This window comes from Panthera tigris, chromosome A3 (assembly GCF_018350195.1).
Source record: "Panthera tigris isolate Pti1 chromosome A3, P.tigris_Pti1_mat1.1, whole genome shotgun sequence".
Lineage (NCBI taxonomy): Eukaryota > Metazoa > Chordata > Mammalia > Carnivora > Felidae > Panthera > Panthera tigris.
Window position 1 is genome coordinate 130,642,938 of NC_056662.1, and position 20,265 is coordinate 130,663,202.

General features: G+C 53.4%; 1 protein-coding gene across 3 annotated transcripts in view; it reads right to left on the reverse strand.

The window, feature by feature from the left end:
* LPIN1 (lipin 1) overlaps nucleotides 1–20,265 on the reverse strand; it is an 81,086-nt gene that overhangs the window by 12,978 nt on the left and 47,843 nt on the right. For all 3 annotated transcript variants that reach the window (XM_042982480.1, XM_042982478.1, XM_042982479.1), the window contains 5 exons: nucleotides 17,603–17,695; nucleotides 14,475–14,554; nucleotides 9,166–9,292; nucleotides 8,019–8,167; nucleotides 7,455–7,541 (listed from right to left, as the gene is read on the reverse strand). In XM_042982480.1, coding sequence (XP_042838414.1) covers nucleotides 7,455–7,541; nucleotides 8,019–8,167; nucleotides 9,166–9,292; nucleotides 14,475–14,554; nucleotides 17,603–17,695 — 536 coding nt within the window. The remainder of the gene's footprint in view (nucleotides 1–7,454; nucleotides 7,542–8,018; nucleotides 8,168–9,165; nucleotides 9,293–14,474; nucleotides 14,555–17,602; nucleotides 17,696–20,265) is intronic.

The window sequence follows — 20,265 nt, forward strand, 5'->3', positions numbered from 1 at the left end:
CCACACCAAGTCTGGACACAGAAAGAAACCTCAAAACACACTCACGGCGTGCTCAACACCCTGAAGAGCCTCGACATCTCTCTCAGACACAATCCAAACTCCACAAGGCCAGTGAGACCTGGTCCCCATCGCTCTCTCCAACCCCATATACTCCCTCACTCCCACTCACCAGAAAGATGCCCTTGCCAGTCTTCCGAGGCACCATGCTCATTCCTGCACTGGGCACCTGCACATGCTGTTCCTTCTGCCTGGAACACTGTTCCCCACACCCCAGGCTTACTCCCTCACCTCACCTAGGTCTCTGCTCAGACATCACCTCCTCAGAGGGCCCTTCCCTTGTCCCCCTATTTAATAAAACACACACTCCCGGGGTGCCTGGGTGGCTCAGTCGGTTAAGCATCCGACTTCGGCTCGGCTCATGATCTCGCGGTTTATAAGTTCAAGCCCCACGTCGGGCTCTGTGCTGACAGCTCGGAGCCTGGAGCCTGCTTTGGATTCTGTGTCTCCCCTTCTCTCTGCCCCTCCCCTGCTCTTGCTCTGTTTGTCTCTCTCCCTCTCTCTCAAAAATAAATAAGCATCGACAAAACTTTTTTAAAAATTGTTTAAAAAAAAAGGGGGGCTGCCTGGGTGGCTCAGTTGGGTGGGCGGCCGACTTCAGCTCAGGTCATGATTTTACAGTTTGAAGGTTCGTTGCGTTCGAGCCCCGTGTCGGGCTCTGTGCTGACAGCTCGGAGCCTGGAGCCTGCTTTGGATTCTGTGTCTCCCCTTCTCTCTGCCCCTCCCCTGCTCATGCTCTGTCTGTCTCTGTTTCTCAATAATAAATAAACGTTAAAATAAAAAAAAAAAAAGTAAAACACACACTCCCCTATCCCCACTTCAGCGACAAAACCTTTGCTCTGCTTTAGTCTTCCTAATGGCACCCATCACTAATGTTACAGTATAGTTCCTGGTTTGAAGGTGATCTCTTGTTAATCCATAAGCCCCCTGAGGGCGGGGACTTGGTCTCATGCCTCGCTGTAACCCCAGGGCCAAAAACAGTGCCTGGCAAGCCACAGACACTTAGTAAATATTTGCTGAATGAGAGAATACAAACTGCCCACTTCTCCCTGACTTAGTCCTCCAGCATGAAGATTTGATGCTGGTTAAGGGGTTCATCTCTAGACTTGCTTATGAATAAATCTGGCCTTTTGTAGCAACGTGGACGGAACCGGAGAATGTTATGCTAAGTGAAATAAGTCCTACAGAGAAAGACAGATCCCATGTTTTCACTCTTATGTGGATCCTGAGAAACTTAACAGAAGACCACGGGGGAGGGGAAGGAAAAAAACAAAGAAGGTTAGAGAGGGAGGGAGGCAAACCATAAGAGACTCTTAAATACTGAGAGTAAACTGAGGGTTGATGGGGGGTGGGAGGGAGGCGGGGGTGGGTGATGGGCATTGAGGAGGGCACCTGTTGGGACGTGCACTGGCTATTGTATGGAAACCAATCTGACAAGACATTTCATATTTAAATAAATAAATACGTCCTTTAAAACCAAGAAACAGGAAACTTTTAAGAGGGAGAGAATCCAGAAATACCAGCTTGTCTGGAATCCAGGGATGCGTCTTAAAATCAAGCAACCTTTTTACTCAAACATCTTTGTATTTTAGCTCTCTGATTAATGCAGTCTTTAAAAAAAATACCCACTCTTTCTGTATATAGCTCTTCACATCGGAGTCCTAAAAGCGGCCACCTGCAGGGGTTTGAGATGCTAATTTTATTCAAAACCTGATTTCCTAATACATTTCAGGGTTTGATCAGGCCACTCACTGCCTCCTTCTCACCAGGCAAGTATTCTGCTTCAAAGGCCATTACTAAACTTGGCTGGAAGATCAGCGCCAAGACTCCTGGAGGAGCTGGGGGGGGGGGGGGGGGGGGCGGGGGGAATGGCTTGTTGATGGCAGAGGCTTCGCCCCCACGAAAGCCGCCTGAAATACCAAGCGCTCCCATCAAATGCCCCGGTGACGCCGAGTCACCAAAGCTTACTCTCAAGGGAGCCCCTGGGGGGTAAGACTGCTCACTCCGCGCTCAGAAGGGCAGGACGCGCTGCTCCCACCAACACCTCGCCTGGGCTCCGGGTGCACCCGGGGCCGGCACAGCCCTGCCCTTCGGGAATGGGCAGGTGGGGAGACCTACCCTTGACTGCAAAAAAGGTGGACTTGTGGGCTCCCCGGGAGGGAAGGGCGAAGCCTGCCCGAGGCGAGCGTGCGCACAGACGTGCAACACACACGTGGGTCACACTTACCCCTCTGAGATCTCGGCAACTACAACAGGACTCGGGAGATACCAGAGCCAAAAAGAAAGAGGATTCCACGTCCCGGCGTCCCACTGACGGTTTCTCCGTATGTCTCAGCCTCTTGTATCTCTCTGAAAACACTTGGCCCAGGCAGGTATTAAAATAGCTTGGAAAGATCACCCCTGGGGCTATTTGCCAAGAGAAGCGTCTAGGCGGACGTTTCTCCACCACTGACATCTTGGCCTGGATAAATCATTGCAGGGGGGGCCGGGCAGAAGCCCCGACAAGGCCGCCCTGTTGGACGTCTAGCAGCATCCCTGGCCTCCACCTGCTAGGGGTCCTCGACACACCCCAGGCATGGCGACCAGAAAGGGGCTCCGGGCATTGTCATGGGTCCCTGGGGGCCAAAATCGCCCTCTGTGGAGAGCACTCTTGCAGAAAAAAGGGGCCCCTGTAGCCCCGTCTGCAGGCCCAGAGAGAGGATAACCGCTCGCTCCCTTAAGGATGGAAGGCTGTAGGCCAAGCTCAGACTTGTCCTCAGCCCGGCCTCCGAGGACCCCTGCCCAGAGCCTCCCTTCCGCGCCCACCGTGCTCACTCCGGCCTGGCTCTCAGCCCCACCTCCTCTCGCCCTGCCTCCCCCTGTGACGAGTGCCCTTCTCTCAAACCCTGAAACCCTGCCCACCCAACAAGCCTCGGCTCCGGGCCTCCTTCTCGCTGAAACCGTCTTGGATTTCTCGCCCCTCCGATCAGATTTCATCTCTCCCTCACTTCCGTCTGAGAAACCTGCATCTCACCGCGCGTCCCCTTCCCTGCATCCTTGCAGGGTCCCCATCACCCGCTGCTACAGGATCCCGAGCTCCCTTACGGAGAGGCACCGGCACAGCCCCTGGTGTGCAGCAGATTCCCAATCAGAGTCCGCTAAACCCGGGGGGTCCTCGCAGAGGCCGGGCGTGGAAAAGAACGCCCAGCTGCACGACACACACACTTGTGACAGCAACCCCACAACGTGCGGGCACGGCATTTCTGGGCTGGCGGTGACCTCAGGGACCGCCCGGCCGAATTTTCCCCTTTTAGAGATGAGGAAACCAACGCTGGGAGTGGGGGACGAGGTCTAAGCGGCCAGGGCGAGCGAAGGGCCGTCCCCTTCAGATTCCGGCCGTCCCCCCGACTCCCCATCAGACTCTCCACCCTTACTGTCAGACGTTAACGAGTGCAGTCCCCTAAGACCCGGAGTGGGAGAAAAAAAACATCGGCGAAAAGGAGAAAAGAAAGACCCTAACGCGTCTGCTAATGATGCTTTCCGCTTTCAGAATCCTGGCTTCACACAGCAGTCTCCACGCCGCAGACGAACCCATCCACCCACGAAAACACGGGAGCATTCATGCTCGCTAAATCACACACACGTTGCTTTCTGCTTCCATCACTATAAAAATACCCATCAAGGAAGGCGGAAAATCAGAGCGGTTATTGCCCACGTCTAGCCCCTAAAAGACCCACGGGCTCAGTGAGCTGGATATTTTAGGGAAGAGTCTTTTACTTTCCTCGTGCAAGCTGACCGATACTTGAACGGGAGGGGAGAGTCTCCCGTCTTCCGTTTCTATCGGCTGGCGTTCTTCTTAATCAATAACCACGCCGGCTCCCTTACACCCCCTCGCTGAACAAGGTAACACTCAGCTCCACAGACAATTTCTCACAGCTGACCGTATTCGAAAAAGTAATTACATTTGGCAAAAATAAAATGAAATAAAATAAAATTGCCCTCATTTTCTGTGGTTGTCAGGCAAGCGGCTATCGGGGAGACTGGTTCTCCCGTTAGATAGATACTGCAGTGCAGGAATTTTAAGCGCAGCCTACATTCCAAGAAAGCAGAGTGAGGACAGAGTGATCCGTCCCCAAATCCTAAAGTAAACAGCATCACCTTCCTGGAACCCTAGAGCATGCCAAAGAGCTCTCTCACTAGGCCCGTGGGTAATCACAGGAGGACATCACAAGAATAGCACGGATTCATGAGAAGACGGGGTCACCGCCACCCTCACCAGTCCTCAGTCCCCACACTTGTCCCGCTGCGGCTGCCCAGGACCCCAGAGGAGGAAGCATGCGGGGCGTGGCCAGCATGCGGGTTCACTCTAACCAGCAGTCAGCTAAGGGAATGTCGCACCGAGCCCGACCTGCGCCAGGATGCCAACAAGCCAACCCGGGCCCCTGGGTGTCAGTAAAGAGCTCAGTAAGGAGGTAAGAGCCACCCGGGGTCGCCGACTCTGGCCTGGAAAGGCATCGTGAGGACTATGGCGTCTGAGCTGGGCACAACAAGCTGAAAAGCGTGGAGACAAAAATCAGAGGTACGAGCATGCCGGGCAGAAGCCATCGTTTGAGCGTAGGCGGGAAAATGGGAAAACGAAGCATGGAGTGTGGGATGCGGCCTGGATTAGAACAGGAAGGTCTGGGGAGAAACTTGGAAAAGAAGGGCCTCGCAGAAGGCGGGGAAAGCCACGCCAAGGAGCCCCCGGGGAGGTGCTCCGTGCAGAACCCCGGAGGCCATGTCCGAGCTGTGTGTGCAGACTGTTCCGGAAACCTAACTGTGTGGGAGCCGCTGAGGACACACATCAAACTCAGCGAATGAACAAACGTCAAGCCCCTTCCTCTTGGCCCAAATGAAAATACAGGAAGCAGGGGCGCCTGGGTGGCTCAGTCGGTTAAGCGTCCGACTTTGGCTCAGGTCATGATCTCGCGGTCTGTGGGTTCAAGCCCTGCATCAGGCTCTGTGCTGACAGCTTAGAGCCTGGAGCCTGCTTCCGATTCTGTGTCTCCCTCTCTCTCTGACCCTCCCCCATTCATGCTCTGTCTCTCTCTGTCTCAAAAATAAATAAACATTAAAAAAAATAATAATAAAAAAAAAAAAAGAAAATACAGGAAGCATTCTGTACTCATTTTGGACCACCACCCACAGCCCTCACTCACCTCACGCTAGGCAACCAACGTAAAAAATGCTCAGGTGTTCTCTGCTAAGCTACCCTACTTGACTTTGCACGGAGATCTCTTTTCTGGGGGACAAACAAAAATGCAACTGTGCCCTTTTATGTTGTAATGTCCAGTGAGGAAAGGAGTGGATTTATGTTCCAAAGCCCGAAACGATTCAGGCCGTGAGCTTCCCGGTATCCTGACGCGGGAGAGTTTCTTCCAACTAAAAATAGATGTAATTTTCGGCGTCATGCGAGTCGAGGCAGGTCCTCGGTGGATTAATCCTTCCGAGCGAGAGGTCAGCTGTGGTGAGGCCGTGGGGAAAGGGGCCAACACACATGCTGTCTGCCAGACTGCGGGCTGGGCCTACCTTTGCGGAGGGCGATCTGGCCCCACTGAGCAGATCTGCTCATGTGCTCGCCCTCCTACCAGAAATTCCGCTTCCGGGAATCCACTTCACGCCAGCCCCGCCCCCCGTGTGTGCCGTCCTTATTTATTTATAGGCTCATCACACACAACGAACACTGCGTTTGAGTGCTTTGTGCGTCACCGTGGGAAATGGCGAAAAGACTGGTAACTACCTCCGAGGTTCGTCAACAGAGGGCTAGTTACACACAGAACGGTTGACCCATGTTACACGATTCGTGCAGCAGTGGAGAATGAGGCAGATCTCACAGGTCATGAGACGGAAAGATGTATTACTAAACGACGCACGCACGCGTGCGTCTCAGGGGCCTGGGGACAGCGCGCGTGGATTTTGAGGACAGCGGGACAGAACAAAACCGGTCACGGTGGCTCCGTTTCTGGGGAGCGGATCAGCTCGGTGCGGAGCAGAGAGGAAGAAGACACAAGCTCTGTACTCTCCAATTTCTCTCACTTTTCTTACTTCTCTGCATTTTTTAAAGACCCATGTATTACTTTTGTGATTTTTTGCGGGGGGTGACATCTGGAGAAGTAAGCTCAAACCGATGAGCCGGGCATCCGAGAAATCTGAGTTCTCCAACCCACCAGGGGCTGAGGGCCGCCTCCCAGCCACCCCGCCCTCACCGCGGCGTCAGGCTCAGGAGGCCAGAGATCGTGTCCGCCTCATGACATCCCCCGTGCCTGTCCCTGGGCTAAGCACACAACAGGCACTCAGTAAATGCTGGACGAACGAATGAATGAGGGGCAGGAAAGGCTACTCCATTCATCTGTGCTCAGAGCACCGGCATGGCTTTGAGTGCCCATCCCCCCACCCCATCGTCACCTACAACGGGCCACAGGTGAGCGGCTCAGCCTGGGAATCACGGCCTGGTTCTCCGGCCTGACATCTCCTAACTCTGTGATTCCTCACCTTCCACCACCATGGCAAGGTGGGGCTGTCCTGGGTTGGCCTAAGGCACCTTCCAGCTCTGAGAGGCTGGAGAACAGGGGCGCCTGGGTGGCTCAGCGGGTTAAGCGTCCGACTTCGGCTCAGGTCATGATCTCGCGGTTTGTGAGTTCAAGCCCCACGTCGGGCTCTGTGTTGACAGCTCGGAGCCTGGAGCCTGCTTGGGATTCTACGTCTCCCTCTCTCTCTGCCTCTTCCCTGTTTGCGCTCTGTCTCTGTCTCTCTCTCTCTCTCTCTCTCTCAAAAATAAATAAACATTAAGAAAAATCTTTTTTAAGAGGCTGGAGAACAGAAAGCCTTGGAGGGAGAGGTTTCACTGATGAGGGAGACTCTAGTCCACAGAAAGATGGAGAAAGCGACGAGCCGTGTGGGGAGGGAGAGACCCCGACGGGCCCTGACCCTGGAGACAGACCAGAGCAGACCGGGGCGGCTGAACCTCCTGTTAGCGGCCGGGGGCCTGTGGATAAACCACTTCAACCCTCCGAGTTTCTCTCTCGGTGAATTAATGCTATCAATTCTTACAGTAACTCTGAAAGGCTAGTAAGTGAAGTGACGCGTGCCCGACACAGGACGGCAGGTCGTCCCCCCCCCCCCCCCCCCCCCGCCAACGCAAGCACCCTCCTTCCGCCAACGATTTTCGAGCCTCCTATCACTTCCTTTCTCGTCTCTGGGTACCGAACTCACACTTGGGAGCCGGCGGGATGGGGACTCACTTGTGTACTCAGAATCCTCCACCCGCCCCCCCCCCGCCCGGACCCCGCCCGCCTGAGCCGCCCGCACCCCTCTTCACAGCCACTCTCACAGTCATGGCCCGTGCCATGATGTGATGGGGGCGAGGGCCCGGTACTTACTGGCTCACTTTATGGTACAGCTTAGCAATGCCCTGGTGGGTCCAATCCTTCCCGAGGGTGGGCAGAATGTGGCCAAGAGTATCTGACCTAAACAGAGAAACGAGAAAAAGAAAATAAAAAGGGCATGCCGAAAGGGGGGGCAAAAGCCCATTCCAGCTCACTGTACCAGAAATACCTCACGAGGGGCGCCAACAGGACCCGCGACTTACTTTCCGGAAAAGCCCAAAACGAAAGAAATCACATGAGGACGCTCACGGAGGGATACGTTAACACACGAAAGGGCACCTTCCAACTATCACGCCTCAAGGCCGTGACTCGCTAAGTCAAAGCAAAAAGGCCGTTCGGAAAGTCGCGCTTCGGAAACACCCACGAGAACAACAAAACCAGGGAGGCGGGAGCCCCGATGGAGACGAGCACCGAGCCCGGACTGCGGCTGTTTAAGGCGAGGGGCGAAGACCCCAGGACCACGCCGGGAACCGAACCGTACGGGCCCCACACGGTGCCACAGACCGCGAGCAGAAATGCCGGCTGCAGGCCCCAGGGCCCCGACACAGCCGGGCCCACCTGGTGATGGTCCCGTCGATGTCCGAAATGATGACTTTGTCGTCCCAGTCCCACAGGTAGATGGTGCCCTCGCAGCGGCACGTGCCTTGGTACTGTGTGGTCACGCTAAAGACCACGTCGTTGGGGCCGTTCTTCAACTTCAAGCTTTTCTGAAAAACATGAGCCGCGGGGCCGCTTGAGGGGAAAGCCCAGACTGAGGGCTATTTGGCCCCTCTTCCAGGAGGGGCGACGTCAGGATCGCTTTTCGAGCTCTCTGCCCTAGGCCACCGTACAACTCCTCCTTTCGCTGTCCCGCTCTCCGTGAGGACGGTTCCTCCCGGGGTCCGGCCATCCCGAACCCCAGGCCCACCTGAAAGGCAGCTCACCCACTCTCTGCAGGGGGCGGGAAGTGACGGGCAGGAAGCCTTGCCCTCATCGTTCCAACTTCAGAATAGGACCCACTCACTACTCCGCGACTAAATATGAAAGGGGACACGAAGCCAAGTGGGGAGACGTTTCCCGGAATAACCACAGATCCCAGGACTTCACAGCAGGCTCAGAAAGCACGGTTACCCTTTGCAGGTTTTGATCTCAGTGCTGGGACCCTCAGGTGCACACCAGCTGGTGGAGACTCAGGGTCCCCCCGGCATCGCTGGCCCGAGCCCGGTGCCACACCACTGCACAAGAGACTGCCAGGCGAGCTGGTGGCATTGAGCGGGAGTCTGGGCCTGCTATTTCCCATGAAGCACCACGCCCGGCCCCCCGCTAACTCTCGGGACAGAAGCGAAAGAGTGGGGACACTGGCTCGCTGGCTGTTCGTGGGAAACAAGGGGCAGGGAAGGAAGGGTCTGGTGAAACCCGAAGACGACACTGTGACCGTGACGGCCCCCTGCCACCCGAAGCTCTCGAGAACCGCCCCCCCCGGCCCTCGCAACTGCTTGACCTCCCCCAGGTTAGGAGACGCACAGCTCTCGCAAAGTGGAAAGAGCCTGGGAGAGTCGAGTCTATCAGTCACTGAAACCTGAGGATCAGTTGGCTTTGTCAGGCTTCCCTCCTCCGACACTTGGCAACAGGAGCCGGAGGGGCACCCAGACGCCCAAGCCAGACGCTGAGTCTGGGCGGCCACGCCTCGGCCGGGCGCACGAACACGAAGGAAGGACACACTCACCAGCTGCTCCGAAGTGAGCCGGAGGGTCTTCTTGTAGCTGACGCTGGACAACAGGGGGAGGTGGCCCGCACTTGGGGGCTTGGAAGCTGCGTGTTCGTCATCACTGGAGGATGACTCATGCTTTATCCTGGAACACACAGTGACGTAACCACCACTTAGGACATGCATCTGGGCAGCCGTGAAAAATGCATTAGGCCAGAATCAATGGCTGAGTCGATCGGGTCTCTCCCCAGTGCCGTCTCTCGGGGGGTCATTTACCATATGCCATGACATTTCCCCGTGAAGGCCCGCTAACTCCCATTCATACGCCTCCTGCATTATTCATCCGGGGCTGCCTCTCCTCGTTCACGTCCCTACTCACTCGCTATCGTCACACCACTTTCCACCAACTCTCCTCTTCCCGATAAACAGGGTTAAGCTCCGTCCTTGCCGAGGGAAACATTCTCTTCTGTTCCCCGAGGCTGCTGGCCAAGCACGAGAACTCTGAATTTCCACACACCCTGACGGATCAGTTCTGTGTTCACACCTCTCCAAACACACGTTTCTTTTTTTTTTTTTCAGTGTTTATTTATTTTTGAGAGAGAGAGAGAGAGAGAGAGAGAGAGCATGAGCGGGGGAGGGGCAGAGAGAGAGGGAGCCACAGAGTCCGAAGCAGGATCCAGGCTCTGAGCGATCAGCACAGAGCCCGACGCGGGGCTCGAACTCACGGACCGTGAGATCATGAGCTGAGCCGAAGTCAGACGCTCAACCGAATGAGCCACCCAGGCGCCCCACCAAACACACATTCCCAAATAACCCAGCAGGTGCCGGTGAAGACAGGGAAGACATCAGTCCTTCTCCAGAACCCCCCGAGCCGGCTGTCCTACACACCTCGTCTGCCTGCGCAGAACCCACAGGCCAATGCTCCTGACTCTTCCAGACTTCTCCGTCTGGTGAAGGGCTGGGAGGTGCGGGTGGGAAGCAGGCTCGTTTTCTTTAAACAGCTCATGTAAAGCCTATCAGTAATTACTTGTTCCCTGGATTAAAATCCCGCTATGGCATAATCCCCAACCCAGCGGCTTCCCGCCGCTTCCTGCATCCGGGGACCATTATCTCCAAAAACGTCCTAACACTGTACGAAGTTAACAAATGTTGGCTAAGGCTAAGTGGGAAAGGCTGAGTGGCCCCAAGCAGGCAGGTCCCATCCTCATGCCTGCCTCCAGAGCTTCCTGCTCGGGACATCCCTTTATGCAAGACTGGTACGCTCGGGAACAAGCCTGATACGCTTGGGAACAAGACTCATACACTTGGGAGCTCCGTCTTCTCTCTTTATCTCCAAGGGCTCGGACCTCGCTAACGCCCCCTTGTCCTCTGGCCCCCCACTCTCCCCGCCTCCCCTCCCACTCCTGTGTGGCCTGTTGCTTTCCCACCCCGTGTGTGCATCCCAGAGCAACGCCTACAATCCACGGCTGCCCCGAACTGGAGAGACCTGAGGGAGGTCACCGGACCCAGCTGTGCTGTTACTTCTTCTGTTACTTCCGCTACCTCTTCGTGGGGAGGAGCCTCCTTCCGCAGCTAGAATGAGCTGCGCTTCCGTGAGCACCTGACGCCCTGACCCCACAAGAGGGAGCCTGAGGGCTTCGGGGCTGGGGGGCTGGAGCTCATCCATCCAGTGCTTGCGACCGACGGCTGTCGCTTCGGCAAACAGCCTGGCCCCCGCACTCCCGGGGCTTTCTGTCTCAACAGTCACAACACAGCATGGCTTTAAGTGCTATGATCGGAAAGCAGACTTGGCCATCTCCAGGACACCGGGACCGTGGGGAATAAGCCATGGGAACGGGCCACTGGGTCCACAAAGGACGACAGAGCGTGGGGGCGCCTGGGTGGCTCAGTCGGTTGGGCGTCCGACTTTGGCTCAGGTCATGATCTCACAGTCCGTGGGTTCGAGCCCCGCGTCAGGCTCTGCGCGGACAGCTCAGAGCCCAGAGCCTGGTTCGAATTCTGTGTCTCCCTCTCTCTCTGCTCCTCCCCCGCTTGCTCTCTCTCTCTCTCTCTCTCTCTCAAAAGTAAATAAACATTTAAAAAAAATTTTAGAAGGACAGAGCATGGAGGCTAGACTCCAGGCTAGTCCACGGCAGGGCTGGGCTACGTGCAGATGAATCTAACCAGTGACATCTGTGGCCGGTTTCTAGGTAAAGTGCAGACGGCACTGGGGTTAGAACCGGAGAAGTCCGTGTTGGAAGTCCACGGGAATCAGGCCGTTTGCACAAATCGCTTCGTTTTCTTTCAGTCCTGATCTCCTCATCACCACATGTAGAGGAACAAACAGCATCCCCCCCCCCCCCACCCCCACCAAAACACTCAAGATGCAGGCAGACGACAGACAGACAGAACCAGCCCAGGAGACACAAGCCCCGATGAGGCCTCACAACTGGAGAATCCCCTCTCTGGGCCCCTGGCTCGTCTGTAAAGTGACATGTTCTGACAACAGCCCTTTCCAGTCCCGGCCCCCGTGGGTCCCGTGAACAACGCTGGTTCTTCTGAACCACCGGCCCGCAGATTTCCAGATGGGTCAGGCACAGTCCCGGAGCACCCAGCTGGCAACCCAGAAAGAGACGAGCTGCAGGCCCCTCGCTGAATCGGAGACTGTTTACGCTCCAGCCCAGCAGCCTGGAGGGAAATGAGATCCAAACGCGAACCAAAGCTCGCACGACACCAGACTGATGTGCGCCTCTGCCCGTGGGGTGTGGAAACACGAATGAGGCGGAATCACCGTTCATTTCCATCTGCCGCTTTGCAACCGAACAGCAAAAAACCCACTAAATCCGTGCGGCTGGCCGTGCTGGAGGGAAAACAGACACAGACTCTGGAACGCAGCTATCCAGTTGGCTGCCGGTAGAGCGGCCGGGGGCGAGGACGCCACCCCGCGCAACGGGGGTCCCGCCACAGTCCGCTGGGGCTCACGAGGGCCCGGGAGCAGGGCCGCTTCCCAGCACCGGCCAGAAGCGACGCCACAAAAGGGCTCAGCCCGCTGGAGAGTCTGTGTTCGCGGAGCAGCTGTGAACAACACCCGGGTTAGCGCCCGTCGCCGCGTACATTCTGCAAGCGGAAGTTTCACGACTCGTATGGCGACAAGCAGCTTGCTCAATGAGGCGGCTTCGGGGCCTGTTCTGTCAATCAAGTCTGTCAGTTACGGCAAGGCGCCAACGCCTTCTCTGAGTCAACGGCACGAATCGAGCGGGGAGGCTGAAGGCCTAAGACGTTTCCCCTTCTCGAACGAACTTTCAAACTCCCGATCCCTTCTCGCAAGAGTCAGCGCTTCGTTTTTCAGGGTTAATAAACGAGCGTAGCGTGATGAACTCAGAGCGCTGCGGGCTCTTAAATGGGTTCTGTTTGGCCGCGAACAGCATTTTCGGCAACGTCCAAAGAGGACTGTGTCAGGCGGTGAGAAAACCTGCAACGATTCCGAGAAACCGTACCAGCTGAGGCTCCGGCTTAGCGGGCAGGAGCCACCCTAGGGTCACGCTGCTCATCGCCCTTGGTCCCCCTCGGCCCCCTGAGCCCCCACCGGCCCCCTGCGCCCCCCTCGGGCCCCCATTGCCCCCTGCGCCCCCCAGCTCCGTCCCCAGTCCTCCACGCGGCCCCTGGGAAGCAGAGAGGAACAGTATCAGAGCCGCTGCATGCCACACTGCCCGCGGTCGTCACGCTCTGTGCCTTGGACCCTCCGGCCGGGCCCACCCCAGAGCTACCCCCCGACTGTCCTGCTACAGCTGCACCCCCCGCCCCCAGCCGTGCGGCCCTGTGGGGGTTGCGTTCTGGACCTCCCTCCTCATGGAGGGAACCGCCCGAGCCGATGTATGTGGGGTTGGCATCATTCTCCCCATTTCACAGACGGAAAGGAGACACCGCGGGGCTGACGATTCACCAAGGATCGCACGGCAGGCCGACACAGCCTCGGCTCTCCGTCCTGCTCACGCTGCCTCTCGTGTTCGGAAACCATGGCTAGGACAGAGAAGGTTCTTCGAAAGAACGGGAGAGCAGGAAGTTTCTGGTGGAGCTAAATCACTGGTTTAAATGCTCAAGGCAGGAGAGCCAGCGCTCCGTCTGTGTCCCCTGTCACCGTGCTGCCTCCCGGGCTGCCTCCCCCGCTGCTCTGGACACGACACCTGCCCCTTTGCTCGGATATGGAGACCAGTTTGCCCGAAGCCAGGACCCCAAACCAGGCCCGCCCGACTCCAGGTCTGCCGTTCGCAGCCCGCGGCTGGCCACTCGCAGGCGTAAGCAACGACCCGCTGAAAGTCCACCGGCTTCTATCCCTTCAGAGGCCAGCACGTTCTCGGCCTGCGCTGCACCTTGAGCACACCTGCCTTCTCCCTTCCGGGGAGGTTTTCCTACTTCCGCCTATATTTTCTATTTCCCACAGCGAATTCTAGAAACAAGATAGTTTACGATGCAGAGCGACGGCCGGGAGGCTGAGAACCTGAGATCTAAGCCTGCCCCTCCTATGAATCAACAATATATTGGGTAAAACTTATCAAGTCAGCAATAGCTCCGCAACATTTATGAAACGCCTGCTGTGTGTCAGGCATCAGCTTAGCCCCCAGGATACAAAAATGATGAAGATCTGCGTCTTGCCTTCCATTAATTTGTTCGCTTTTTTCTTCCTGCTAAATGAGGAACATGCAATCCTGAGTTTCTTAAGCACGGGATTACTCTAAAGGTAAGGTGACGCGTAAAGGGCGTTAGGTTGGCTCATTCGCTATCTACGTACGTTATCGACATCCTAACTGGTGCACGATGGCATTGCCCTCAGATCAGAGTTGCCCTCAAATCCCGTAAGAACAGATTAACCTGACGGCGAACATTCACAGTACGTGTGAGTTGCCAATACGAACCCCCGTCCGTACTTAGGAAAGTATCAGCAAAAGTCCCAGGAAGTATTTAGATGATAGGGAAAAGCAATTTCCTTCCGAAGGAAACTGATTTCCACGTTACTGTTAATGCTGGTGCTGGCCACCATCATCGCCACCGCTGCTGTTTTCTGCACATCCAGGGCCATCAAACACCGAGACCACGAGAAGGGCTCTAGTTACAGGACGTGCCCGGAGTCTCACGTTCACTTCGCAAGGTAGGTATCTAAGGGCACCACTGCCACCATTTGATTCATGGGAAACGCAGTTAACTGTTCCAGTTCGCCCACGGCTGCAACCCCGGTCCGCCTGGGTCCCAGGCCTGTATGCTCGGTGAGCCCCAGCAGCCCCCAACGGCCACACGTCATGCCCTTGGACACAGAAAGGGGCCGCAAGGGCCCCCGCCAACGCGCCCCGTACCTGGTGGCCATGCCGAGCTGTGACGGCTGCTCCCCGGGGCTGTGGCTCTTGCCAGCCAAGCACTGCTCTGGCTTACTTTCCTGGAGAAGGAGACGAGAAGGAGTCAGGGGAGTACCAGAGAGAAGGGCCGGTGTGCCACGACGGGCTCCCCGGAGCCCAGGGCAGAGCCCCGAATGCCGTCCCCAGTGATACGCGCCCCACGCATGGCAGGTGCTGATTAGTGCTTTGCTTGGATGCCTTGAGTGAAGCTGAGAAAAACTGTTTGACAGAAATGAGTCTGTTTTCCAGAAGTGCTGGTGGCACCAAACCAAACTTCATAATCGCCGGAGCTTATGCAAATGCTTTATCAAGGGCTGCTTGGATACCCGAATATTTTCAAAATATTTTCTTATAATTGCTGATAGAAATGCTTGAAAATATTTTCACACCACATTTTGCTTGGGAAAATGCTTCTCTCCTTCTCAACACCACACACTCCTCATAGAAAATGCTCCTCCGATGTACCAGAAAGAGCTCTGGGACTCTAAAGAGATCTGGGCTCAGTTCTGCTTCTCTTGCTTGGGAAGCTGGGGGAAGTCATGGAAGCTTCCAGAGCCTTGTCTCCTCACCGGTAAAAGGGGGGGGATGATAACATCTACGTCCTAACGCTGCCGTGCGGTCCACAGAGATGCTGTGCCCACACAGAGCCTGGCCTGCAGCAGGCAAGGGACCAGAAGACATCCACCAGCCCCCACACACGTCACAGGAGTCATCAGATGGGAGGACCCAGGGCAAAGGGTGTACAATTGAATCCCACTATTTGCGATCATCTGGTCAGGAGGCAGGTTAGTGGCTTCAGTGTTAATAAGAAAATGAGCAACGTAAACATCAGGGTGACCGTCGTATCATCAGATGAGTACAAACTATATCCAAATATTCGTTAGCTCTTTATAAAATTGATGTGATAACATGCCCAGTAACTTTTAATCTATTTATTGAGGTAACATGGCCACCACTGCCAACAATCCTTTATTAGACTAGTTCAAAAATACGTTAACTACCTGAAAAAAATGTATTTCAGTTTTTTTAAGAAATACTTAATTTCACAACTTCATGATTTCCTTCACGCTGGCATTCCCCTTAATTCAAACTGGTGCCAATGGGAATACTCTACAATAAATAGGCCTTTGAAATAGCAACCAGCCCTCTGCCTAAATTCTAGAACATTCTACTCTCTAGGAAGGGAACTAGAAAGGCCCTTTATGTTTTAAGTCACCTAAAGTAAAGTATATGTTTGCTCTAATCTGTTCATACCCTTGGAGATAACGGAATAATCACCACCACTCAGGTATGCTGAAAGAAAATGTCAAAGAACAATTTCCTCTTGACAAAACCTTCCATCAGACTTTTTCCCTTTGAACTCATGGAATAAACAAATTGAGATCACTGGGGTTTCTGTCAGTATTGTAACAACCGACTTGACTACTGTCCTTGGGGTTTCTCTACACTATATTCCAAAAGTAATCAGCATTCCCTCAAATATTTGCCAAACCCCTGCTCTGAGTCCAATGTGGGCACCCAGGATACCCAGGGATCAGAGCCAGACAGGGTCTCCGCCTTCATGGAGTTCAGGATTTAGAGGAGAAAGAGATGTTAATAGTCACTAATATGACTACAAACTCTTGACAAAATTTATGAAGGCAAAGTTTCACAGGCAGGACTATGAGAGCAGAGAACAGCAGCCCAGACTAGTCTGCCAAGAAAGGGCTTTTTGAGACACTAGTCAATTAAGTGAAGGGGAGTGAGAGGGGTCCCAGGAACACCAGGCAGTGTAAATGGCATATGCAAAAGTCCTGGGGTAGAGTGTATGTTCAGCCAGTGAAGCTACAGTAGAGAAAGCAGGGGGAGAATGACAAAAAAAAAGTTTAAAGAGGGACGCAGGGGCTAGGGTACAAGTGTCGTAAGCCATGTTAAGAATATTGGTCTCAACCATGGAGAGACCTGGGATCCCAGAAGGTTTTAAGCAAGGAATAATATAAATTGGACCCGTCTCCTAAGTCGACCAATGCACCTACGGTACAGACAATGAAGAAGAGAGGGCGAGGAGAGACCAGTCGACCACTGGAAGCAATCCTGGGAGGGACGGCGCCAGCCTACGTTTGTGGGGGTGGGACTGGAGCGAGGTGGGTACATGTGAGAAATATTTAAGATGGAAATTGGTGGGACCTGACGATGAATTAAATGTGAGACGTGAGGAAAAAGGAAGGGTCTAGCCTATGGAGGGGCACCGGCACCGTTTTTCCGACCGGGGTCCGGCAAAGGAAGAATTCACAAGCAAGCTGTGAGGCCAGTCTTCGAAATGACCAGCTTTGAAGTGTCTCGGAACATTCACATGGAATAGCCACGTACTCGGCTACTTGGTAAGCGACCATGGAACACAAAACAACGTCTGGTTTGCAAATAAGAGGAGGCATCGCACGGGCATGGGTGGGGCTGCCCGGGGAAAAGGAGGCCCTAAGACAACCCTCGATGACCGCCCCCGCCCCCCGCCGGCCGCCCTCACGGTCGTGGAGCCAGAGCGGGGACAGCCTTAGGAGGAAGGAAGTCGGGTGGACACAGAGGCATGGAACCTTCAAGAAATAGGTTGAGAGGTTGACAGAGAGCTGGGAAAAAAGCATAGGCATCTACAGAAAGGGAAACGAAAGCCATGCATATTGAGACGCGCCCTTTCAGTGACATGACTAACGGGAATCGGTCTACCACGAGGAGTGTGGCCCCTTTCAAACTAGACTCACAAGCAGCAGAGGGCTGCTTAACTTTAAACAGAAACGTAAACTCTCAGACCAAACCCCTTCTTTTCACAGATGCAGAAATCCCAGAGGGGCAGTGACCTGCCCGCAGTATCCCCCCGCCAGCCAGGTCGCAGGGCCAGGAGGTGAACCGAGGCTCTCTGGCCACACCACCCCTTCCTCGGCCCCTTCCCCCCACACCCTGGGAGGCCTCTCGCTGCTTCTCGGCAGGGCTGGCTCCCAGAAACCCAGTACTGCGCCTTGGGCACATTCCGCTCCCGTCCGGAGCACGAAAACGCACTCCACAGACCCAAAGTCGTCTGGGCTAAGTAGAAGCACCCTTTGGTGGCCCGTGCTTACCTCTTTGATCGTGGTGTTTCTTCCCCTCCATGAAAACCACCACCTTCCGCCCTTTCTGGGCATCTTATCCCTCACGAGAGCTTCCACAGTGGCCTGTTTTAAACGGATGGGAACATAAATAATGGAACCAAAAAAAAAAAAAGATCCACTCAGCACAGTCAAACCAAAAGACGCACGCATGCAAACCAAAGGAAGATTAAAAAAAAAAAAAAAAAGAAGAAGAAGAAGAAGAAAGAAAATCAGAGAAAACACGACATACTCTTCGTGGCTGAAAAATTTCCGAGAAGCAAAACCTAATGGCGTCCAAAATTACATGAAGATAACTTAAGCACGAAGACTTAAGAAGATGGTGAAGGGATAAACAAACAACAAATGAAAATAAAAAACATGACGACAACAACAAAAAAAAAGAAAGCATTGAAAATCATTAGTGATTAGTACGACCAGAAGTTTGCAAATTAAAGTGATCTACGGGTTAACATACCGTTACTCTCAACATGATGAGTATAAAATAAAAAATGAAATGACCGACATGACGTATAGGGTAAAAAACCGTTTTTAAACAAACAAAAATAAATAAATAAAAGGCACAGGATCTCTTTAGTGAATGTAAGTTGCCAAATTTTGACCGACTGAACCTGAGTAGATGCACTGGGGTCAAAACCTCACGTATTAACAAGAAAACTCATACTCTTGCCCGAAAGAAATGAGCATTTAATGGGGGAAGATCAAATAATAATTCATAATTTTGTAAGTATTTGCAAAGAAGAAAATATCAACCTTGAGGCAAATCCCAGCACCAGGGAAAGGGTTCACAGAACTATCAGGGAATCATCACCCCCGCTAGTAATGAAAAAACAGTTTACGTCTTTCAGCCAAACAGACTGCAGGTAAGCAGAAAGAGAAATCATTCACATGTTTCGCCTGAAGCGTGCTTCTTTCGGTCACTTAAAGATCCCTACCTGATACAAAAGAAACTCCTAATATACCAAAAAGCAAATCCTTCATAACCTAGTCACAAAGAGGATAATTCGTACAGATGTTGATTTCCCCATTCCTCCTAAATTCATCCATAAATGTAACAAAATCCCAATTAAAACAAAAAAACAAACTACCAGGATTATCTTCATACCTAGACAAAGCGATTCTAAAGTTCGTTTATAAAACAAAAAGATCCCAGAAAATTCGTAGACAGAAGAGCATTAAGTAGGTCCAAGCCGCACTGGATGTTAAAATATGTTTAAAAGCTACAGTAATTAAAAGAGTGTTACGTTGGTACGTGAGTACACATATAGATGGAACAGAAGACAGAGTCCGGAAATGAACCTAAATCCATAAACAAACGGAATACATGCTTGTAGCCGTAACTGCCTAGCAGTGGGGGAAAGAGTCCTCTAACAAAAGGTACTGAGATACTTAGGTAGCTACGCCAGACCCGGTGACTTGATGCTCTGGGCACATCATCCCCTTTCTTTCTTGCCAACAAATCTAAAACCCTGTTCGAGAATCAGGTGCAGTATGTTCTGACCTCGGCTGGCCTACGTCAGTCATTGTCACTGTTTTGCCCGCAACTGCTTTGGAGGTGATCCCGTGACCAAGTGGTAGCCAGTGGAAAGTGAGAAATCTGTCTCCATCCTTCCTGTTTGGGACGTGGCCGTTTGAGAAGACGATGTGGGGGGACGGTCGCCTTGTGAACATAAAGGGAAAGCCAAGAAAATCACAGAGAAGCTAACCCAAATTCATCAAGCCTGAAACTACCAACCTCTAAGACTCTTACTGAGTCGGATAAGAAACGCCTATTATTTAAGCTACTTGTAGTCATTCTGTTTTCTACAAGCAAAGCATCCTGATGCGATAACCCACTGGAAAAAACAAAAAGCAAAAAAACTGATTTGGGTTCCCGATACCCCTCTCACTCTCAGAATAAAACCCAGCCCGGTCAAAGATTTAAGAAAGTACTAGGAAACAAGATGGTCTATTTTCCCAAGTTTTGCAAATGAGAAAGCAGGGCCATTCGAGGGTGATACGAGACCATAAAAGACAGACAAAGTCTACATGTAAAATGAATTCTATATTAACAAACACAATAAGCAGGGCGGAAAACTTACTGACAGCTCGTAAAAAGACTTAGGATGTGTATCACAAAGACTAAGTTTAGGGGCCACGTGCACTCCTCCTGTGAGCTAACTCCTTCAAGGTAAAGGAAACTTCGATTGCATTGGTCCTTTTTCTTACTGCTGTGCAAGAGCTGAGAAATGTAACATAAAAACGTATCCTGGGCCGGGGCTCCTGGGTGGCTCAGTCGGTCGAGTGTCCGTCCGACTTTGGCTCAGGTCATGATCTCACGGTTCGTGGGTTCGCACCCCGCATCGGGCTCCGTGCTGACAGCTCGGAACCTGAAGCCTGTTTTGGATTCTGTGTCTCCCTCTCTCTCTGCCCCTGCCCTCCTCGCACTCAGTCTCTCCCTGTCTCTCAAAAATAAATAAATGTAAAAAAAAAAAAAAAAAAATTTTTTTTTTTTTTAATGTATCCTGGGCCACGGATACCAAGGAACTGGGCGGGGACAAAACAAAACCAGCAAGGGAAACGTGACCTCAGACAAAGTACCACCACCGACGAGGTCGCAGTCTCCAAATCCCAAAACGCCTCCCCACGCAGGCACG